This window comes from Wolffia australiana, chromosome 17, assembly GCF_029677425.1.
Source record: "Wolffia australiana isolate 7733 chromosome 17, ASM2967742v1".
NCBI lineage: Eukaryota > Viridiplantae > Streptophyta > Magnoliopsida > Alismatales > Araceae > Wolffia > Wolffia australiana.
In genome coordinates, this window is record NC_135851.1 from 10,898,249 (window position 1) to 10,922,309 (window position 24,061).

The following is a 24,061-nucleotide window of genomic DNA, read 5'->3' on the forward strand; positions in this document are numbered from 1 at the left end:
ATCACATCGTCCAACATTATTTGCAGCTTAAGAATTTCCTAGAATTTTAACGACTTCTATCGATTATCTTTTTAATTTAACAGTTAGTTTACTATTGTTCTCATCAGAGAAGATTTTTAAATTTAATTAAGAAATTTCTAGATTTTTAACGACTTATGTCGATTAAATCATGAAGTTAACGGTTAATCTTATATTATTTTTGCCTTAGAAATGGTTTTTAAAATGAATTTAGATTTTTTTAGTATTTTAATGACTTCTTTAAAAAATATTATGAACTTAACGGTTACTTTTATATTATTTTTTGCCTTAGAAATTATTTTTAAAATTAAGTAAGACCTTTTTAGTATTTGAATGACTTCTGTCGGTTATCTTTTTCATTTAACGGTTACTTTTAGATTGTTGTTTCCCATAAAAAATATTTTTAAAATTAATAAAGCAATTTCTTGAACTTTAAAGAACTATACCGATTATCTTTGGATTTTAACGGTTAGCGTATTATAATTTCCCAAGTTAAGAGTGAATTTTAAAATTAAAATTTTTAAAGGAAAAATCAACTTCCAAGTGTGCGATGCGCGGTGCGGATTTCCGCACGAAACCACACCGCATGTCGCACAGCCCCTATGGTGCGTGTGAAAATTCACACAGTCGGTGCGGATTTTCGCACCGCACGCTGCCTTCTCTACTCATACCCTTGAGTGAACTTCACCGCGTCGTCCTCATGCATCGTTGTGGGCCGATCTTGATTGTGATCGATCACGATTGGGTCACTATCAGCGGCTATCTTCAAAAAAAACATCTCCTGGGGATATCAAGCTCGACCGCGAAGCAGATTGGATCTTTCTCCCTCTATCTCCCTGCTTCCAGCTCTCACTCTCTCTCTCTCTCTCTCTGTGTTTCTCTCACTATCATCCTTCTCTGTCTCACCCACGCCCTCTCGCTCTCTCCTTCTCCCTCTCGCTCACTCACACAGCGTCTCTTTCTATCTATTCCCTCCCCTCTCTCTTCGTCTCACAGTGTCTGTCTTTTAAGACTTCAACCCGTCTCTCTATGTCAATCTGCTGACTGTCTCTCTATCTGCTTCTCCATCCCTATATCTCCTTCACTCTGTTTCCCGCGTTAGTCTTCCTATTTATCTCTCTGCTGTCCCCCCCTCCTTTGTCTTCTCTTTCTCCTTTCCCCATGCTGTGACTGTTTCAATCTATCCCTCTGTCTTGTTCTCTTGCTCCGTTGCTCCCTTGCACTCTCTCTCTCTGTTTGTACGTCTGTCTTTGCGACTCTCTCTTCCTGCGTCCTCTCCTCCTATCCGGCTATCCCTCTCTCTAACCGTGCTTCTATTTCTATGGAGCTCTGGTCCCTCCTATCCCTCTCTCTCACCCAGCACCGGTTTATGCGTTCCGGTAAATGTCATCTGATTTCTAATTGACACTCATGAATCCGTGCGACGAGCGCATCGCTGAGCGCGGACTAGAGTACAACGAGGGAGTCAGATTTGAACCGTGGCGAGATACAGATGAGGCATAGAGGCGAGAAACCAAAGCGATGCGGGGCGCAAGGAAAGACGGCTGTGCGAACGTAGATGGGAATGGGGATTTTCTGCACTATGAACACAAGACAAGGATAGAAAGTCAAGGTCGGACCCATCTGGCCAGAGTTTTATTCGCGTGAGTCAAGCTCATGATTGAATTGACAAGAAGGGATTGTTCCTTCCAGGGACAGTACGAAGGCGCTTCAAGAGCTCCTGAAGTAGATGAGCTCCCGGACGCTGTTGGGCACCCTCTCACGCACGAGCGTCTCGTACTTCTGGGACTTGACGTCGTCCTCGGCCTCGATGACGAGGCGGTAGTACTGGCCGTTGACGTAGCCCCTGATCATCCGGACGAAGCGTAGGTCGTCGTGTGTCAATCTGTTGTGGCGCCTGACGGCGAATTGCGCCACGTCCAGCGCATGCTGGTAGTCTTCTGGCTTCTTAATCCTGTTCCATCCGGGCGGCGTCGGATTCTCCAGGGTCGCATAAGTCTGGATGGCGACGGCCGAAAGGACGGCGAGGAGCAGAAGAGCTGACTGGGTCTTCATCGTGCACTTGTGGATCGTTGTGGGTGTCTATCTTTTTCTGAGGAGTTGTGATTGTTCTGTGTTGCATGGAACTCCACGGAGCGCATCTTATATAGGGTGGGGAGAAACGCGTGTGACGGAGCTTTGCATGTTTGGTCATTAGGTTATCACAGCTTAGGTTCCGTGTCTAGAGATCAACCGTAGGCCGCAGAGTCAAATACCGCATGCCTCAGCAAAAAATGGGGGAGACTTGTGGAAGGCCTCTCTCTAACCTTCGTGCGGCTCCACCAACTTCTGAAAAAAAGAAGAAAAAAAACTTGGAGAAGCGATAGTAGGCCGGGGAACAGTTTCCGGGTCCGGTGGCGTGTGGCATGAATTTCATGGGTCGCAACCGGTAGCCCGTGGTAACTGAGATTTAGAGCGTCTCTAAACCAGGACGGGGAAATGTTGTATCGAACAAGAGAAGGGCACATCTATTGATTAAATTATTTTGGTCGCAGCCAGATAAAGCACGGGCAGTCTTGTTTTGCTCATCGTCAGCGCAGTTTCAGGTGCCGCTATCCCGATCGTAATCGATCGTGGTTGACCCACTATCGCGAGCAACAATCCAAGAACAAAAAAAAGTCTCGCGGTTCACACTCCCGATCAGTCGGCGAATGGGATGGGCGAGGTAGTCCGGATCCGCACCGCCGATCCGAGCGCAGACAAGATCCGATCACATTTTGGGATGGGCAATGATTTTTAACAAAAAACGACCCCGCTCTCGCTCTCCTCTCACGCGCCGTGTCTCTCTCTCTCTCTGCCTCTACCGCTCTCCTGCTCTATCTCTCGCTCTCCCTCGCCGCCTGTCGTTGTCGCTCATACGCACCAAGTCTTTCTCTCACGGACCGTCTCTCTGGCTCTCTCGCTCTCTCCCTCTGTCTCTCTCTCTCTCGCTCTCGCCCTCTCCCTCGCACTCTCTCTCTCTCTCTCTCTCTCTCTCTCTCTCTCTCTCTCTCTCGCTCTCCCTCGCCGTCTCTCGTTGTCGCTCATACCCACCAAGTCTTTCTCTCACGGACCTTCTCTCTCGCTCTCTCTCTCTCCCTCAATTGGTCTCGTTCTTTTTCCCTTTCTGTTTCTCCCACTCACTGTCTCTCTTTCTCGTTGTATGTCTCTCCGTCCGTGTCTCTACCCTCGCGCACCGTCTGTCGCGCACCGTCTCTCTCTCTCTCTCTCTCTCTCTCTCTCTCTCTCTCTCTCTCTCTCTCTGTCTATCTCGCTCTATCTCCGTCCTTCCCTCTGTGTCTCCCTTGATCTCTCTCCTTCCTCTCTCTCTCTCCCATCCACCGCCTCTTGCTCTACTGCTCTCCCTCCGTCTCTATCTGTCTCACGCGACGTCTCCTTTGCTCTCTCTTACGCACCGTCTCACTCTCGCTCTACCGCTCGCGTTCCCTCTCTCTTTAAACACCTATCTCCTACTTCCCCCTTTCTGTCTCTCTCTGTCACGCACTGTCTGTCCCGCTGCCACTCGGTCCGTCTCTTGCCTTCCGACTCTCTCTCTCTCTCTCTTGCTCTCTCTTTCCCTCTCTCGTTCTCTCCCTCTCTCTCTCTCTCTCTCTCTCTCTCTCTCTCTCTCTCTCTCTCCCTCTCTCTCTCTCCCACACACCCGCTCGCACTCACTCTCTCTCGCACACTCTCTCTCTCGCACTTTGTCTCTCACTCTCACTCACTCTCTCGTGCACTCACTCTCACTCGCACTCACTCTCTCTCGCACACTCTCTCTCGCACCCTCTCTCTCATGCACTCACTCTCTCTCGCACACAGTCTCTTGCGCACTCACTCTCACACAGTCTCTCTCGCACTCACTCTCTCTCGCACTTTCTTTCTCTGACTCACACTCTCACTCACACGCTCTCTCCCTCTCTCTCACACACTCTCTGTCTCACACCCTCTCTGTCTCGCTCTCTCTCTCTCTCTCTCTCTCTCTCTCTCTCTCTCTTTTGCTCTCTATTTGTCGCTGTCTCTCTCTGTCGCTCTCTCTGGCTATCCGGGGTTGTTTATATCTCGTCATTGGCGAGACATTTGACGAGTCGCATGTGTCTGTTGTTATTTCAAAAATTGAAATATTCCGCAACTAAATTTTCACCAAAATATATTTTTATATCGACTTTGGATGCATATCGATATCCGAATTCTCTATATAAATATTCATTATTTTATTCCAATTTTTTCTCAATGTCGACTGAATATTTCCATTAATTTTTTGAGTTTGTTACTTCTGCCTAGAGAAGCTTTATTTCTTTCTCAACTAGAATTGAAGAAGGGAAAGATAACATAACTTAATAATTTTATAAATTTTCCTACCAGTTTGGAATGCCTACACCAAATGAAAACATCACTTTGGAATCCCTGTTCTTAATCTCTCGCCTACACCAAATGAAAACATCTCTCTCGTCTAGTGTCTTGTCTCTCAGTGAGTTTCAGAAGGGATAGAGGAGATATCACGGGAGGATATGTGTTGGTAGAGACTAGATATGGTGAGATGAGACGAGATATCACTAGGCGAGAGAGATGGTTGAAACGAGCTAAGGCAAGATTTATCCTGTACGAGGTGAGATGATTGAGGCGAGAGAGATATCCGAGAAAAGAGTTAAGTGTGATTTATCGGAGGCTCGAGCTATCGCGGTGAGAAGTAAGCAGATGTGGCGAGATGGAATGACATAAAGAGGCGGGCTAACAGGATATGAGAGATACAAGGAAAGCGAGGTAGGGAATGAGATACGCGAGATGAGAGGATGCGAGCGATATGTCAGCGAGATGAGAGAGATATCCCGAGTGGATGACTTGGCGAGGTAATGCGAGGCGATAAGTCGCGAGATGAGATAGATTTGAGAAGCGAGATGGTGGGATGCGATGACATCCGAGATGGCATTAGACTCGATTTCATGAGGAGAGATAGGACAAGATGGCGCTACGATGGGATGACATCACGGGATGGCATTAGACTCGATTCAAGGAAGAGACGGCAAAATATGATGCGGGATGAGATGCCGCGGGAGGAGAGATATGACGAAGCAAGGATATGAGATGATATAAGTGGAAATATCACGAGATGGGAGTTACCATGACACGATGTATGATATATCACGAGATGACACGAGATGAGATATCACAAAGCCACGTGAGCCACGAGATTTCTCGAGATGGGATGAGATGGCTCGTCACGATCTGAGACATCAAGAAATGAGGCAAGTCGTGGGATATCCGGATACAAGATGGCGGTAAAATCTCTCGCCTCGCCTGATCACCTCTCAGCGCCTATCACTCCATCCCATAGTTATACCTCGTGATATTTGGCGCCGTCACATGTCAACTCCTATCACTTCATCTCACAGTTATATCTTGTCTCTGCCATTCTCGTACTCTCGTGATGTCACGCCTGCGCCTTGTCTCGTGATACCTAGTCTGTAGATCCTTTCTTGCTTCCTCGTATGCATCGCGTCTCGGGACATCTCACCTACATCAAGTTCCACGAGATCTCACCTATCTCACATTTTGTGAAATCTCGCCTCCATCCCCTTTCTTGACGTTTCATGTACATCTCGTTTAGTGGTATCTCATCTCGTTGTATCTCGTCTCCATCTCGTTCAGCAACGTCGCGCCTGATCATCTCCGCGACTCCCCGCTCTCTTCAGCTTTCCCGAGAGGTAAAGCTTGGACACCACGATACATGGATGAACCGGTTAACCCAATCCCGCCACATCAAGATTCGCTCTCTACTCACAGCAAGGGGGCGACCCATGAACACCGCTAATAAAAAGGAATCCTCCCTAAAGCAAAGAGATATAGTAGAAAGAATCAAGAATCCACTAAGCATGAACCACCCAGGTTCCAAGTTGGCAGCCGTTTGTGAGCTTATCTGTGGGCCTTGCGACGAGGCTCGCGGTCATAACTAGGGAAGGTCCGTTCGTGCGGCGAGCGGCGAGCGTCTTGAATGTGCAGTGCGGTCACGAAGTCGCACATCGCACCGCACACAATGTTCCCAGACCGCACTTCACACCGCACGGGTCTGGGTGGTGCGGTTATGTGCGAATGTGCAAAAATAAGTTCGGCGACCCCTCCCCTCCCCCTCTCGCCCTCGCGCCCCCTCCCCCTCTCCCGTCTGACCGCCCTCTCCTCTGAGTCCTCTCTCGTCGGAAGGCTGTCGGTCTTCGCGGCTGCTTCCTCCATCGTTATCGATCACCCGCCCCCTCCATAGCCTCGCTCCAGGAGCCATTTTCGCGCCATTTCCCCCTCTCCAAATCCGTCTTCTTTCCCCCCTCTCTCTCTCTGCCTGGAGTGCTCTCCAGCGGCAGAGGGTTCCCCCAGAATTTGATTTCACGCGTTTTGATTCATACGATCTATTTTCCTGTTTCTGGTCCCTTTTCTTCTCCTTCTTCTTCCATCTGGGTCGCTTTGGAGGGGCTGAGATCTATTATTCCTCGTTGAGCTTCTGATTTTGACTTGTTCTACGATCCTCTTCAGGTACCTTCTTGAATTTAGATGTAATTTTCTGCAATTTTATCCTTTAGTTCCTGTTTAATTTTCTGCCGCTTCTTGTTTCTCTTCTTTTTCTTCTCTCCATTCTTCTTCTTTTTCTTGTCTCTATTCTTTTTTCCATCCTATCGTTTTTCTTGTGCGGCTATAAATTCTTTGTTCATTTTTCTTCTTCTGCCATTTTATTTTCTTCGCCTACCTGTTTCTTCTCGTCTTTTTTATCCTCGTCTTCTCTCTATTCTTCTTCTTCTTCTTCTTCTTGTTTATTCTCTTACGCCTATTTGTTTTATTCTTCTTTTCTTCTTTATTTTCTTCCTCTTCTTTCCTGTTATTTTCTTCTTCGCTCTACTCTTCTTCTACCTTTTTCTTCTCTCCTTCATTCTTTTTTCTGTTCCTATTATTTTTTCTTGTGCGGCTTGAAATTTTTTAGTTATTCTTTGTTTTTCTTCTCTCGTCATTCTTCTTTATTTTCTTCCTCTACCTTTTCTTCTCTTCTTTTTTTCTCCTCTTCTGTTTTCTCTTCTTCTTCTTCTTTATTTTCTTCCTCTACCTTTTTCTTCTCTTCTGATTTTTCTCTTCTTCTTCTTCTTTATTTTCTTCCTCTACCTTTTTCTTCTCTTCTGTTTTTTTTTCTTCTTCTTCTTTTTTTTTTTTTTTTTTCTCTTCCTCTTTTTTCTCTTCTTTTTATTTTCTTCCTCTTCTCCTATTCTTTTTCTTCCTCTTGTTTCTTCTCTTATGCCTATTAATTTTATTCTTCTTGTCTTCTTCATCTTCTTTTACTTCTTTTTTCTTACATTTTTTCTTCTCTCCTTCATTCTTTTTTCTGTTCGTATTATTTTTTCTTGTGCGGCTTGAATTTTTTTAGTTATTCTTCCTTTTTTATTCTCTCCTTCATTCTTATTTATTTTCTTCCTCTACCCTTTTCTTCTCTTCTTTTTTCTGTTGGAGAAGAATCAAAGGCAAGAGATAAGGGTCGCTCACGGGGAGGATGCCACTGCGTTCGGCAGGGATTAAAAGAGAATGATTGTTCACAAGGGATTTCAAAAGACATGGAGGAGCATACCACTCAAAAGTTTGAGTCAACTGGAAGCTCCTTATTTTGACTAATATTCTCCCTATCAGATTTTTTATTTGATACATAGATAATATATTATCCATGTTGATCGCCATACTCTCCCTACTTTTCCTGTTATTTTAAGTACTACTTTGTGATCATGAGATCTAGTGGAAGTGGCTCCACACATCGAGGCGCGTCATCACCTCATATAAGAATGTACGCATCCCCCTCAAGAACTGGAAATTATCACATCGTCCAACATTATTTGCAGCTTAAGAATTTCCTAGAATTTTAACGACTTCTATCGATTATCTTTTTAATTTAACAGTTAGTTTACTATTGTTCTCGCATCAGAGAAGATTTTTAAATTTAATTAAGAAATTTCTAGATTTTTAACGACTTATGTCGATTAAATCATGAAGTTAACGGTTAATCTTATATTATTTTTTGCCTTAGAAATGGTTTTTAAAATGAATTTAGATTTTTTTAGTATTTTAATGACTTCTTTAAAAAATATTATGAACTTAACGATTACTTTTATATTATTTTTTGCCTTAGAAATTATTTTTAAAATTAAGTAAGACCTTTTTAGTATTTGAATGACTTCTGTCGGTTATCTTTTTCATTTAACGGTTACTTTTAGATTGTTGTTTCCCATAAAAAATATTTTTAAAATTAATAAAGCAATTTCTTGAACTTTAAAGAACTATACCGATTATCTTTGGATTTTAACGGTTAGCGTATTATAATTTCCCAAGTTAAGAGTGAATTTTAAAATTAAAATTTTTAAAGGAAAAATCAACTTCCAAGTGTGCGATGCGCGGTGCGGATTTCCGCACGAAACCACACCGCATGTCGCACAGCCCCTATGGTGCGTGTGAAAATTCACACAGTCGGTGCGGATTTTCGCACCGCACCGCACACGCTACTCTACTCATACCCTTGAGTGAACTTCACCGCGTCGTCCTCATGCATCGTTGTGGGCCGATCTTGATTGTGATCGATCACGATTGGGTCACTATCAGCGGCTATCTTCAAAAAAAACATCTCCTGGGGATATCAAGCTCGACCGCGAAGCAGATTGGATCTTTCTCCCTCTATCTCCCTGCTTCCAGCTCTCACTCTCTCTCTCTCTCTCTGTGTTTCTCTCACTATCATCCTTCTCTGTCTCACCCACGCCCTCTCGCTCTCTCCTTCTCCCTCTCGCTCACTCACACAGCGTCTCTTTCTATCTATTCCCTCCCCTCTCTCTTCGTCTCACAGTGTCTGTCTTTTAAGACTTCAACCCGTCTCTCTATGTCAATCTGCTGACTGTCTCTCTATCTGCTTCTCCATCCCTATATCTCCTTCACTCTGTTTCCCGCGTTAGTCTTCCTATTTATCTCTCTGCTGTCCCCCCCTCCTTTGTCTTCTCTTTCTCCTTTCCCCATGCTGTGACTGTTTCAATCTATCCCTCTGTCTTGTTCTCTTGCTCCGTTGCTCCCTTGCACTCTCTCTCTCTGTTTGTACGTCTGTCTTTGCGACTCTCTCTTCCTCGTCCTCTCCTCCTATCCGGCTATCCCTCTCTCTAACCGTGCTTCTATTTCTATGGAGCTCTGGTCCCTCCTATCCCTCTCTCTCACCCCGCACCGGTTTATGCGTTCCGGTAAATGTCATCTGATTTCTAATTGACACTCATGAATCCGTGCGGCAGCGCATCGCTGGCGCGGACTAGAGTACAACGAGAGTCAGATTTGAACCGTGGCGAGATACAGATGAGGCATAGAGGCGAGAAACCAAAGCCGATGCGGGCGCAGGAAAGGCGGCTGTGCGACGTAGATGGGAATGGGGATTTTCTGCACTATGAACACAAGACAAGGATAGAAAGTCAAGGTCGGACCCATCTGGCCAGAGTTTTATTCGCGTGAGTCAAGCTCATGATTGAATTGACAAGAGGATTGTTCCTTCCAGGACAGTACCGAAGGCGCTTCAAGAGCTCCTGAAGTAGATGAGCTCCCGGGCGCTGTTGGGCACCCTCTCACGCCACGGCGTCTCGTACTTCTGGGACTTGGCGTCGTCCTCGGCCTCGATGGCGAGGCGGTAGTACTGGCCGTTGGCGTAGCCCCTGATCATCCGGACGAAGCGTAGGTCGTCGTGTGTCAATCTGTTGTGGCGCCTGACGGCGAATTGCGCCACGTCCAGCGCATGCTGGTAGTCTTCTGGCTTCTTAATCCTGTTCCATCCGGGCGGCGTCGGATTCTCCAGGGTCGCATAAGTCTGGATGGCGGCGGCGAAAGGACGGCGAGGAGCAGAAGAGCTGACTGGGTCTTCATCGTGCACTTGTGGATCGTTGTGGGTGTCTATCTTTTTCTGAGGAGTTGTGATTGTTCTGTGTTGCATGGAACTCCACGGAGCGCATCTTATATAGGGTGGGGAGAAACGCGTGTGACGGAGCTTTGCATGTTTGGTCATTAGGTTATCACAGCTTAGGTTCCGTGTCTAGAGATCAACCGTAGGCCGCGAGTCAAATACCGCATGCCTCAGCAAAAAATGGGGGAGACTTGTGGAAGGCCTCTCTCTAACCTTCGTGCGGCTCCACCAACTTCTGAAAAAAAGAAGAAAAAAAACTTGGAGAAGCGATAGTAGGCCGGGGAACGGATTTCCGGGTCCGGTGGCGTGTGGCATGAATTTCATGGGTCGCAACCGGTAGCCCGTGGTAACTGAGATTTAGGCGTCTCTAAACCAGGACGGAAATGTTGTATCGAACAAGAGAAGGGCACATCTATTGATTAAATTATTTTGGTCGCAGCCAGATAAAGCACGGGCAGTCTTGTTTTGCTCATCGTCAGCGCAGTTTCAGGTGCCGCTATCCCGATCGTAATCGATCGTGGTTGACCCACTATCGCGAGCAACAATCCAAGAACAAAAAAAAGTCTCGCGGTTCACACTCCCGATCAGTCGGCGAATGGGATGGGCGAGGTAGTCCGGATCCGCACCGCCGATCCGAGCGCAGACAAGATCCGATCACATTTTGGGATGGGCAATGATTTTTAACAAAAAACGACCCCGCTCTCGCTCTCCTCTCACGCGCCGTGTCTCTCTCTCTCTCTGCCTCTACCGCTCTCCTGCTCTATCTCTCGCTCTCCCTCGCCGCCTGTCGTTGTCGCTCATACGCACCAAGTCTTTCTCTCACGGACCGTCTCTCTGGCTCTCTCGCTCTCTCCCTCTGTCTCTCTCTCTCTCGCTCTCGCCCTCTCCCTCGCTCTCTCTCTCTCTCTCGCTCTCTCTCTCTCTTGCTCTCTCTCTCTCGCTCTCCCTCGCCGTCTCTCGTTGTCGCTCATACCCACCAAGTCTTTCTCTCACGGACCTTCTCTCTCGCTCTCTCTCTCCCTCAATTGGTCTCGTTCTTTTTCCCTTTCTGTTTCTCCCACTCACTGTCTCTCTTTCTCGTTGTATGTCTCTCCGTCCGTGTCTCTACCCTCGCGCACCGTCTGTCGCGCACCGTCTCTCTCTCTCTCTCTCTCTCTCTCCGTTTCACTCTCTCTCTCTGTCTATCTCGCTCTATCTCCGTCCTTCCCTCTGTGTCTCCCTTGATCTCTCTCCTTCCTCTCTCTCTCTCCCATCCACCGCCTCTTGCTCTACTGCTCTCCCTCCGTCTCTATCTGTCTCACGCGACGTCTCCTTTGCTCTCTCTTACGCACCGTCTCACTCTCGCTCTACCGCTCGCGTTCCCTCTCTCTTTAAACACCTATCTCCTACTTCCCCCTTTCTGTCTCTCTCTGTCACGCACTGTCTGTCCCGCTGCCACTCGGTCCGTCTCTTGCCTTCCGACTCTCTCTCTCTCTCTCTTGCTCTCTCTTTCCCTCTCTCGTTCTCTCCCTCTCTCTCTCTCTCTCTCTCTCTCTCTCTCTCTCTCTCCCTCTCTCTCTCTCCCACACACCCGCTCGCACTCACTCTCTCTCGCACACTCTCTCTCTCGCACTTTGTCTCTCACTCTCACTCACTCTCTCGTGCACTCACTCTCACTCGCACTCACTCTCTCTCGCACACACTCTCTCTCGCACCCTCTCTCTCATGCACTCACTCTCTCTCGCACACAGTCTCTTGCGCACTCACTCTCACACAGTCTCTCTCGCACTCACTCTCTCTCGCACTTTCTTTCTCTGACTCACACTCTCTCCCACCCGCTCTCTCCCTCTCTCACACACTCTCTGTCTCACACCCTCTCTGTCTCGCTCGCTCTCTCTCTCTCTCTCTCTCTCTCTCTCTCTCTTTTGCTCTCTATTTGTCGCTGTCTCTCTCTGTCGCTCTCTCTGGCTATCCGGGGTTGTTTATATCTCGTCATTGGCGAGACATTTGACGAGTCGCATGTGTCTGTTGTTATTTCAAAAATTGAAATATTCCGCAACTAAATTTTCACCAAAATATATTTTTATATCGACTTTGGATGCATATCGATATCCGAATTCTCTATATAAATATTCATTATTTTATTCCAATTTTTTCTCAATGTCGACTGAATATTTCCATTAATTTTTTGAGTTTGTTACTTCTGCCTAGAGAAGCTTTATTTCTTTCTCAACTAGAATTGAAGAAGGGAAAGATAACATAACTTAATAATTTTATAAATTTTCCTACCAGTTTGGAATGCCTACACCAAATGAAAACATCACTTTGGAATCCCTGTTCTTAATCTCTCGCCTACACCAAATGAAAACATCTCTCTCGTCTAGTGTCTTGTCTCTCAGTGAGTTTCAGAAGGGATAGAGGAGATATCACGGGAGGATATGTGTTGGTAGAGACGAGATATGGTGAGATGAGACGAGATATCACTAGACGAGAGAGATGGTTGAAACGAGCTAAGGCAAGATTTATCCTGTACGAGGTGAGATGATTGAGGCGAGAGAGATATCCGAGAAAAGAGTTAAGTGTGATTTATCGGGAGGCTCGAGCTATCGCGGTGAGAAGTAAGCAGATGTGGCGAGATGGAATGACATAAAGAGGCGGGCTAACAGGATATGAGAGATACAAGGAAAGCAGGTAGGGAATGAGATACCGCGAGATGAGAGGATGCGGGCGATATGTCAGCGAGATGAGAGAGATATCCCGAGTGGATGACTTGACGCGAGGTAATGCGAGGCGATAAGTCGCGAGATGAGATAGATTTGAGAAGCGAGATGGTGGGATGCGATGACATCCGAGATGGCATTAGACTCGATTTCATGAGGAGAGATAGGACAAGATGACGCCGCGATGGGATGACATCACGGGATGGCATTAGGCTCGATTCAAGGAGAAGAGGCGGCAAAATATGATGCGGGATGAGATGCAGCGGGAGGAGAGATATATGACGAAGCAAGGATATGAGATGATATAAGTGGAAATATCACGAGATGGGAGTTACCATGACACGATGTATGATATATCACGAGATGACACGAGATGAGATATCACAAAGCCACGTGAGCCACGAGATTTCTCGAGATGGGATGAGATGGCTCGTCACGATCTGAGACATCAAGAAATGAGGCAAGTCGTGGGATATCCGGATACAAGATGAGCGGTAAAATCTCTCGCCTCGCCTGATCACCTCTCAGCGCCTATCACTCCATCCCATAGTTATACCTCGTGATATTTGGCGCCGTCACATGTCAACTCCTATCACTTCATCTCACAGTTATATCTTGTCTCTGCCATTCTCGTACTCTCGTGATGTCACGCCTGCGCCTTGTCTCGTGATACCTAGTCTGTAGATCCTTTCTTGCTTCCTCGTATGCATCGCGTCTCGGGACATCTCACCTACATCAAGTTCCACGAGATCTCACCTATCTCACATTTTGTGAAATCTCGCCTCCATCCCTTTCTTGACGTTTCATGTACATCTCGTTTCGTGGTATCTCATCTCGTTGTATCTCGTCTCCATCTCGTTCAGCAACGTCGCGCCTGATCATCTCCGCGACTCCCCCGCTCTCTTCAGCTTTCCCCGAGAGGTAAAAGCTTGGACACCACGATACATGGATGAACCGGTTAACCCAATCCCGCCACATCAAGATTCGCTCTCTACTCACAGCAAGGGGGCGACCCATGAACACCGCTAATAAAAAGGAATCCTCCCTAAAGCAAAGAGATATAGTAGAAAGAATCAAGAATCCACTAAGCATGAACCACCCAGGTTCCAAGTTGGCAGCCGTTTGTGAGCTTATCTGTGGGCCTTGCGACGAGGCTCGCGGTCATAACTAGGGAAGGTCCGTTCGTGCGAGCGAGCGAGCGAGCGTCTTGAATGTGCAGTGCGGTGCGAAGTCGCTTTGTCGCACCGCACACAATGTTCCCAGACCGCACTTCACACCGCTGCGGGTCTGGGTGGTGCGGTTATGTGCGAATGTGCAAAAATAAGTTCGGCGACCCCTCCCCTCCCCCTCTCGCCCTCGCGCCCCCTCCCTCTCCCGTCTGACGCCCCTCTCCTCTGAGTCCTCTCTCGTCGGAAGGCTGTCGGTCTTCGCGGCTGCTTCCTCCATCGTTATCGATCACCCGCCCCCTCCATAGCCTCGCTCCAAGAGCCATTTTCCAACCATTTTCTCCCTCTCCAAATCCGTCTTCTTTCCCCCCTCTCTCTCTCTGCCTTGAGTGCTCTCCAGCGGCAGAGGGTCCCCAAATTTGATTTCACGCGTTTTGATTCATCGATCTATTTTCCTGTTTCTGGTCCCTTTTCTTCTCCTTCTTCTTCCATCTGGGTCGCTTTGGAGGGCTGAGATCTATTATTCCTCGTTGAGCTTCTGATTTTGACTTGTTCTCTGATCCTCTTCAGGTACCTTCTTCGAATTTAGATGTAATTTTCTGCAATTTTATCCTTTAGTTCCTGTTTAATTTTCTGCCGCTTCTTGTTTCTCTTCTTTTTCTTCTCTCCATTCTTCTTCTTTTTCTTGTCTCTATTCTTTTTTTCCATCCTATCGTTTTTCTTGTACGGCTATAAATTCTTTGTTCATTTTTCTTCTTCTGCCATTTTATTTTCTTCGCCTACCTGTTTCTTCTCGTCTTTTTTATCCTCGTCTTCTCTCTATTCTTCTTCTTCTTCTTCTTCTTGTTTATTCTCTTACGCCTATTTGTTTTATTCTTCTTTTCTTCTTTATTTTCTTCCTCTTCTTTCCTGTTATTTTCTTCTTCGCTCTACTCTTCTTCTACCTTTTTCTTCTCTCCTTCATTCTTTTTTCTGTTCCTATTATTTTTTCTTGTGCGGCTTGAAATTTTTTAGTTATTCTTTGTTTTTTCTTCTCTCCGTCATTCTTCTTTATTTTCTTCCTCTACCTTTTCTTCTCTTCTTTTTTTCTCCTCTTCTGTTTTCTCTTCTTCTTCTTCTTTATTTTCTTCCTCTACCTTTTTCTTCTCTTCTGATTTTTTCTCTTCTTCTTCTTCTTTATTTTCTTCCTCTACCTTTTTCTTCTCTTCTGATTTTTTCTCTTCTTCTTCTTCTATTTTATTTTCTTCCTCTACCTTTTTCTTCTCTTCTTTTTTATTTTCTTCCTCTTCTCCCTATTCTTTTTCTTCCTCTTGTTTCTTCTCTTATGCCTATTAATTTTATTCTTCTTGTCTTCTTCATCTTCTTTTACTTCTTTTTTCTTACATTTTTTCTTCTCTCCTTCATTCTTTTTTCTGTTCGTATTATTTTTTCTTGTGCGGCTTGAATTTTTTTAGTTATTCTTCCTTTTTTCTTCTCTCCTTCATTCTTATTTATTTTCTTCCTCTACCCTTTTCTTCTCTTCTTTTTTCTGTTGGAGAAGAATCAAAGGCAAGAGATAAGGGTCGCTCACGGGGAGGATGCCACTGCGTTCGGCTTGGGGATTAAAAGAGAATGATTGTTCACAAGGGATTTCAAAAGACATGGAGGAGCATACCACTCAAAAGTTTGAGTCAACTGGAAGCTCCTTATTTTGACTAATATTCTCCCTATCAGATTTTTTATTTGATACATAGATAATATATTATCCATGTTGATCGCCATACTCTCCCTACTTTTCCTGTTATTTTAAGTACTACTTTGTGATCATGAGATCTAGTGGAAGTGGCTCCACACATCGAGGCGCGTCATCACCTCATATAAGAATGTACGCATCCCCCTCAAGAACTGGAAATTATCACATCGTCCAACATTATTTGCAGCTTAAGAATTTCCTAGAATTTTAACGACTTCTATCGATTATCTTTTTAATTTAACAGTTAGTTTACTATTGTTCTCGCATCAGAGAAGATTTTTAAATTTAATTAAGAAATTTCTAGATTTTTAACGACTTATGTCGATTAAATCATGAAGTTAACGGTTAATCTTATATTATTTTTTGCCTTAGAAATGGTTTTTAAAATGAATTTAGATTTTTTTAGTATTTTAATGACTTCTTTAAAAAATATTATGAACTTAACGGTTACTTTTATATTATTTTTTGCCTTAGAAATTATTTTTAAAATTAAGTAAGACCTTTTTAGTATTTGAATGACTTCTGTCGGTTATCTTTTTCATTTAACGGTTACTTTTAGATTGTTGTTTCCCATAAAAAATATTTTTAAAATTAATAAAGCAATTTCTTGAACTTTAAAGAACTATACCGATTATCTTTGGATTTTAACGGTTAGCGTATTATAATTTCCCAAGTTAAGAGTGAATTTTAAAATTAAAATTTTTAAAGGAAAAATCAACTTCCAAGTGTGCGATGCGCGGTGCGGATTTCCGCACGAAACCACACCGCATGTCGCACAGCCCCTATGGTGCGTGTGAAAATTCACACAGTCGGTGCGGATTTTCGCACCGCTTTGCACGCTTCTCTACTCATACCCTTGAGTGAACTTCACCGCGTCGTCCTCATGCATCGTTGTGGGCCGATCTTGATTGTGATCGATCACGATTGGGTCACTATCAGCGGCTATCTTCAAAAAAAACATCTCCTGGGGATATCAAGCTCGACCGCGAAGCAGATTGGATCTTTCTCCCTCTATCTCCCTGCTTCCAGCTCTCACTCTCTCTCTCTCTCTCTGTGTTTCTCTCACTATCATCCTTCTCTGTCTCACCCACGCCCTCTCGCTCTCTCCTTCTCCCTCTCGCTCACTCACACAGCGTCTCTTTCTATCTATTCCCTCCCCTCTCTCTTCGTCTCACAGTGTCTGTCTTTTAAGACTTCAACCCGTCTCTCTATGTCAATCTGCTGACTGTCTCTCTATCTGCTTCTCCATCCCTATATCTCCTTCACTCTGTTTCCCGCGTTAGTCTTCCTATTTATCTCTCTGCTGTCCCCCCCTCCTTTGTCTTCTCTTTCTCCTTTCCCCATGCTGTGACTGTTTCAATCTATCCCTCTGTCTTGTTCTCTTGCTCCGTTGCTCCCTTGCACTCTCTCTCTCTCTGTTTGTACGTCTGTCTTTGCGACTCTCTCTTCCTGCGTCCTCTCCTCCTATCCGGCTATCCCTCTCTCTAACCGTGCTTCTATTTCTATGGAGCTCTGGTCCCTCCTATCCCTCTCTCTCACCCAGCACCGGTTTATGCGTTCCGGTAAATGTCATCTGATTTCTAATTGACACTCATGAATCCGTGCGACGAGCGCATCGCTGAGCGCGGACTAGAGTACAACGAGGGAGTCAGATTTGAACCGTGGCGAGATACAGATGAGGCATAGAGGCGAGAAACCAAAGCCGATGCGGGGCGCAAGGAAAGACGGCTGTGCGAACGTAGATGGGAATGGGGATTTTCTGCACTATGAACACAAGACAAGGATAGAAAGTCAAGGTCGGACCCATCTGGCCAGAGTTTTATTCGCGTGAGTCAAGCTCATGATTGAATTGACAAGAGGGGATTGTTCCTTCCAGGGACAGTACCGAAGACGCTTCAAGAGCTCCTGAAGTAGATGAGCTCCCGGACGCTGTTGGGCACCCTCTCACGCACGAGCGTCTCGTACTTCTGGGACTTGACGTCGTCCTCGGCCTCGATGACGAGGCGGTAGTACTGGCCGTTGGCGTAGCCTGATCATCCGGACGGCGTGGGTCGTCGTGTGTCAATCTGTTGTGGCGCCTGACGGCGAATTGCGCCACGTCCAGCGCATGCTGGTAGTCTTCTGGCTTCTTAATCCTGTTCCATCCGGGCGGCGTCGGATTCTCCAGGGTCGCATAAGTCTGGATGGCGACGGCCTTCATCGTGCACTTGTGGATCGTTGTGGGTGTCTATCTTTTTCTGAGGAGTTGTGATTGTTCTGTGTTGCATGGAACTCCACGGAGCGCATCTTATATAGGGTGGGGAGAAACGCGTGTGACGGAGCTTTGCATGTTTGGTCATTAGGTTATCACAGCTTAGGTTCCGTGTCTAGAGATCAACCGTAGGCCGCAGAGTCAAATACCGCATGCCTCAGCAAAAAATGGGGGAGACTTGTGGAAGGCCTCTCTCTAACCTTCGTGCGGCTCCACCAACTTCTGAAAAAAAGAAGAAAAAAAACTTGGAGAAGCGATAGTAGGCCGGGGAACGGATTTCCGGGTCCGGTGGCGTGTGGCATGAATTTCATGGGTCGCAACCGGTAGCCCGTGGTAACTGAGATTTAGAGCGTCTCTAAACCAGGACGGGGAAATGTTGTATCGAACAAGAGAAGGGCACATCTATTGATTAAATTATTTTGGTCGCAGCCAGATAAAGCACGGGCAGTCTTGTTTTGCTCATCGTCAGCGCAGTTTCAGGTGCCGCTATCCCGATCGTAATCGATCGTGGTTGACCCACTATCGCGAGCAACAATCCAAGAACAAAAAAAAGTCTCGCGGTTCACACTCCCGATCAGTCGGCGAATGGGATGGGCGAGGTAGTCCGGATCCGCACCGCCGATCCGAGCGCAGACAAGATCCGATCACATTTTGGGATGGGCAATGATTTTTAACAAAAAACGACCCCGCTCTCGCTCTCCTCTCACGCGCCGTGTCTCTCTCTCTCTCTGCCTCTACCGCTCTCCTGCTCTATCTCTCGCTCTCCCTCGCCGCCTGTCGTTGTCGCTCATACGCACCAAGTCTTTCTCTCACGGACCGTCTCTCTGGCTCTCTCGCTCTCTCCCTCTGTCTCTCTCTCTCTCGCTCTCGCCCTCTCCCTCGCACTCTCTCTCTCTCTCTCGCTCTCTCTCTCTCTTGCTCTCTCTCTCTCGCTCTCCCTCGCCGTCTCTCGTTGTCGCTCATACCCACCAAGTCTTTCTCTCACGGACCTTCTCTCTCGCTCTCTCTCTCTCCCTCAATTGGTCTCGTTCTTTTTCCCTTTCTGTTTCTCCCACTCACTGTCTCTCTTTCTCGTTGTATGTCTCTCCGTCCGTGTCTCTACCCTCGCGCACCGTCTGTCGCGCACCGTCTCTCTCTCTCTCTCTCTCTCTCTCTCCGTTTCACTCTCTCTCTCTGTCTATCTCGCTCTATCTCCGTCCTTCCCTCTGTGTCTCCCTTGATCTCTCTCCTTCCTCTCTCTCTCTCCCATCCACCGCCTCTTGCTCTACTGCTCTCCCTCCGTCTCTATCTGTCTCACGCGACGTCTCCTTTGCTCTCTCTTACGCACCGTCTCACTCTCGCTCTACCGCTCGCGTTCCCTCTCTCTTTAAACACCTATCTCCTACTTCCCCCTTTCTGTCTCTCTCTGTCACGCACTGTCTGTCCCGCTGCCACTCGGTCCGTCTCTTGCCTTCCGACTCTCTCTCTCTCTCTCTCTCTCTCTCCCTCTCTCTCTCTCTCTCTCTCTCTCTCTCTCTCTCTCTCTCTCTCTCTCTCTCCCTCTCTCTCTCTCCCACACACCCGCTCGCACTCACTCTCTCTCGCACACTCTCTCTCTCGCACTTTGTCTCTCACTCTCACTCACTCTCTCGTGCACTCACTCTCACTCGCACTCACTCTCTCTCGCACACACTCTCTCTCGCACCCTCTCTCTCATGCACTCACTCTCTCTCGCACACAGTCTCTTGCGCACTCACTCTCACACAGTCTCTCTCGCACTCACTCTCTCTCGCACTTTCTTTCTCTGACTCACACTCTCACTCACACGCTCTCTCCCTCTCTCTCACACACTCTCTGTCTCACACCCTCTCTGTCTCGCTCGCTCTCTCTCTCTCTCTCTCTCTCTCTCTCTCTCTCTCTTTTGCTCTCTATTTGTCGCTGTCTCTCTCTGTCGCTCTCTCTGGCTATCCGGGGTTGTTTATATCTCGTCATTGGCGAGACATTTGACGAGTCGCATGTGTCTGTTGTTATTTCAAAAATTGAAATATTCCGCAACTAAATTTTCACCAAAATATATTTTTATATCGACTTTGGATGCATATCGATATCCGAATTCTCTATATAAATATTCATTATTTTATTCCAATTTTTTCTCAATGTCGACTGAATATTTCCATTAATTTTTTGAGTTTGTTACTTCTGCCTAGAGAAGCTTTATTTCTTTCTCAACTAGAATTGAAGAAGGGAAAGATAACATAACTTAATAATTTTATAAATTTTCCTACCAGTTTGGAATGCCTACACCAAATGAAAACATCACTTTGGAATCCCTGTTCTTAATCTCTCGCCTACACCAAATGAAAACATCTCTCTCGTCTAGTGTCTTGTCTCTCAGTGAGTTTCAGAAGGGATAGAGGAGATATCACGGGAGGATATGTGTTGGTAGAGACGAGATATGGTGAGATGAGACGAGATATCACTAGCCGAGAGATGGTTGAAACGAGCTAAGGCAAGATTTATCCTGGCACGAGGTGAGATGATTGAGGCGAGAGAGATATCCGGGAAAAGAGTTAAGTGTGATTTATCGGGAGGCTCGAGCTATCGCGGTGAGAAGTAAGCAGATGTGGCGAGATGGAATGACATAAAGAGGCGGGCTAACAGGATATGAGAGATACAAGGAAGCGAGGTAGGGAATGAGATACCGCGAGATGAGAGGATGCGAGCGATATGTCAGCGAGATGAGAGAGATATCCCGAGTGGATGACTTGACGCGAGGTAATGCGAGGCGATAAGTCGCGAGATGAGATAGATTTGAGAAGCGAGATGGTGGGATGCGATGACATCCGAGATGGCATTAGACTCGATTTCATGAGGAGAGATAGGACAAGATGACGCCGCGATGGGATGACATCACGGGATGGCATTAGACTTCGATTCAAGGAGAAGAGACGGCAAAATATGATGCGGGATGAGATGCCGCGGGAGGAGAGATATGACGAAGCAAGGATATGAGATGATATAAGTGGAAATATCACGAGATGGGAGTTACCATGACACGATGTATGATATATCACGAGATGACACGAGATGAGATATCACAAAGCCACGTGAGCCACGAGATTTCTCGAGATGGGATGAGATGGCTCGTCGATCTGAGACATCAAGAAATGAGGCAAGTCGTGGGATATCCGGATACAAGATGGCGGTAAAATCTCTCGCCTCGCCTGATCACCTCTCAGCGCCTATCACTCCATCCCATAGTTATACCTCGTGATATTTGGCGCCGTCACATGTCAACTCCTATCACTTCATCTCACAGTTATATCTTGTCTCTGCCATTCTCGTACTCTCGTGATGTCACGCCTGCGCCTTGTCTCGTGATACCTAGTCTGTAGATCCTTTCTTGCTTCCTCGTATGCATCGCGTCTCGGGACATCTCACCTACATCAAGTTCCACGAGATCTCACCTATCTCACATTTTGTGAAATCTCGCCTCCATCCCCTTTCTTGACGTTTCATGTACATCTCGTTTCGTGGTATCTCATCTCGTTGTATCTCGTCTCCATCTCGTTCAGCAACGTCGCGCCTGATCATCTCCGCGACTCCCCCGCTCTCTTCAGCTTTCCCCGAGAGGTAAAAGCTTGGACACCACGATACATGGATGAACCGGTTAACCCAATCCCGCCACATCAAGATTCGCTCTCTACTCACAGCAAGGGGGCGACCCATGAACACCGCTAATAAAAAGGAATCCTCCCTAAAGCAAAGAGATATAGTAGAAAGAATCAAGAATCCACTAAGCATGAACCACCCAGGTTCCAAGTTGGCAGCCGTTTGTGAGCTTATCTGTGGGCCTTGCGACGAGGCTCGCGGTCATAACTAGGGAAGGTCCGTTCGTGCGAGCGAACGGGCGAACGTGCGAATGTGCAGTGCGGTGCGAAATTCGCACATCGCACCGCACACAATGTTCCCAGACCGCACTTCACACCGCACACGGGTCTGGGTGGTGCGGTTATGTGCGAATGTGCAAAAATAAGTTCGCCCCCCCCCCCCCCCCCCCCCCCCCCCCCCCCCCCCCCCCCCCCCCCCCCTCCCCCTCTCCCGTCTGACCGCCCTCTCCTCTGAGTCCTCTCTCGTCGGAAGGCTGTCGGTCTTCGCGGCTGCTTCCTCCATCGTTATCGATCACCCGCCCCCTCCATAGCCTCGCTCCAAGAGCCATTTTCCAACCATTTTCCCCCTCTCCAAATCCGTCTTCTTTCCCCCCTCTCTCTCTCTGCCTGGAGTGCTCTCCAGCGGCAGAGGGTTCCCCCAGAATTTGATTTCACGCGTTTTGATTCATACGATCTATTTTCCTGTTTCTGGTCCCTTTTCTTCTCCTTCTTCTTCCATCTGGGTCGCTTTGGAAGGGCTGAGATCTATTATTCCTCGTTGAGCTTCTGATTTTGACTTGTTCTACGATCCTCTTCAGGTACCTTCTTGAATTTAGATGTAATTTTCTGCAATTTTATCCTTTAGTTCCTGTTTAATTTTCTGCACTTCTTGTTTCTCTTCTTTTTCTTCTCTCCATTCTTCTTCTTTTTCTTGTCTCTATTCTTTTTTCCATCCTATCGTTTTTCTTGTCTGGCTATAAATTCTTTGTTCATTTTCTTCTTCTGCCATTTTATTTTCTTCGCCTACCTGTTTCTTCTCGTCTTTTTATCCTCGTCTTCTCTCTATTCTTCTTCTTCTTCTTCTTCTTCTTTATTCTCTTACGCCTATTTGTTTTATTCTTCTTTTCTTCTTTATTTTCTTCCTCTTTTTTCTTTTTATTTTCTTCTTAGCTCTACTCTTCTTCTACCTTTTCTTCTCTCCTTCATTCTTTTTCTGTTCCTATTATTTTTTCTTGTGCTTGAAATTTTTAGTTATTCTTTGTTTTTTCTTCTCTCGTCATTCTTCTTTATTTTCTTCCTCTACCTTTTCTTCTCTTCTTTTTTTCTCCTCTTCTGTTTTCTCTTCTTCTTCTTCTTTATTTTCTTCCTCTACCTTTTTCTTCTCTTCTGATTTTTTCTCTTCTTCTTCTTCTTTATTTTCTTCCTCTACCTTTTTCTTCTCTTCTGATTTTTTCTCTTCTTCTTCTTCTATTTTATTTTCTTCCTCTACCTTTTTCTTCTCTTCTTTTTTATTTTCTTCCTCTTCTCCCTATTCTTTTTCTTCCTCTTGTTTCTTCTCTTATGCCTATTAATTTTATTCTTCTTGTCTTCTTCATCTTCTTTTACTTCTTTTTTCTTACATTTTTTCTTCTCTCCTTCATTCTTTTTTCTGTTCGTATTATTTTTTCTTGTGCGGCTTGTATTTTTTTAGTTATTCTTCCTTTTTTCTTCTCTCCTTCATTCTTATTTATTTTCTTCCTCTACCCTTTTCTTCTCTTCTTTTTTCTGTTGGAGAAGAATCAAAGGCAAGAGATAAGGGTCGCTCACGGGGAGGATGCCACTGCGTTCGGCTTGGGGATTAAAAGAGAATGATTGTTCACAAGGGATTTCAAAAGACATGGAGGAGCATACCACTCAAAAGTTTGAGTCAACTGGAAGCTCCTTATTTTGACTAATATTCTCCTATCAGATTTTTATTTGATACATAGATAATATATTATCCATGTTGATCGCCATACTCTCCCTACTTTTCCTGTTATTTTAAGTACTACTTTGTGATCATGAGATCTAGTGGAAGTGGCTCCACACATCGAGCGCGTCATCACCTCATATAAGAATGTACGCATCCCCCTCAAGAACTGGAAATTATCACATCGTCCAACATTATTTGCAGCTTAAATTTCCTAGAATTTTAACGACTTCTATCGATTATCTTTTAATTTAACAGTTAGTTTACTATTGTTCTGCATCAGAAGATTTTTAAATTTAATTAAGAAATTTCTAGATTTTTAACGACTTATGTCGATTAAATCATGAAGTTAACGGTTAATCTTATATTATTTTTGCCTTAGAAATGGTTTTAAAATGAATTTAGATTTTTTAGTATTTTAATGACTTCTTTAAAAATATTATGAACTTAACGGTTACTTTTATATTATTTTTGCCTTAGAAATTATTTTTAAAATTAAGTAAGACCTTTTAGTATTTGAATGACTTCTGTCGGTTATCTTTTTCATTTATGATTTACTTTTAGATTGTTGTTTCCCATAAAAAATATTTTTAAAATTAATAAAGCAATTTCTTGAACTTTAAAGAACTATACTGATTATCTTTGGATTTTAACGGTTAGCGT

General features: G+C 45.5%; 1 protein-coding gene and 2 long non-coding RNA genes across 3 annotated transcripts; 2 read left to right on the top strand and 1 right to left on the bottom strand.

Moving 5' to 3' along the window:
• Positions 1-1,728: 1,728 nt before the first annotated feature.
• LOC144714225 (cysteine proteinase inhibitor 1-like) lies at positions 1,729-2,073 on the bottom strand. The gene has a single exon (XM_078588920.1). The coding sequence runs from the start codon at positions 2,071-2,073 to the stop codon at positions 1,729-1,731; it is 345 nt and encodes a 114-aa protein (XP_078445046.1).
• A 4,107-nt stretch (positions 2,074-6,180) lies between these two features.
• LOC144714359 (uncharacterized) lies at positions 6,181-15,644 on the top strand. Its single transcript, XR_013584337.1, has 2 exons — positions 6,181-6,555; positions 15,379-15,644. It is a non-coding gene; the product is annotated as an uncharacterized LOC144714359 (long non-coding RNA).
• Positions 15,645-21,845: 6,201 nt separating this feature from the next.
• Positions 21,846-23,516, top strand: LOC144714594 (uncharacterized). The gene is made up of 2 exons (XR_013584398.1): positions 21,846-22,268; positions 23,227-23,516. It is a non-coding gene; the product is annotated as an uncharacterized LOC144714594 (long non-coding RNA).
• The last annotated feature ends 545 nt before the right edge of the window (positions 23,517-24,061 follow it).

What these genes read in the sequence shown, in the direction of transcription:
- LOC144714225 (XM_078588920.1), bottom strand. Translation starts at nt 2,073, where the DNA reads ATGAAGACCCAGTCAGCTCTTCTGCTCCTCGCCGTCCTTTCGGCCGTC.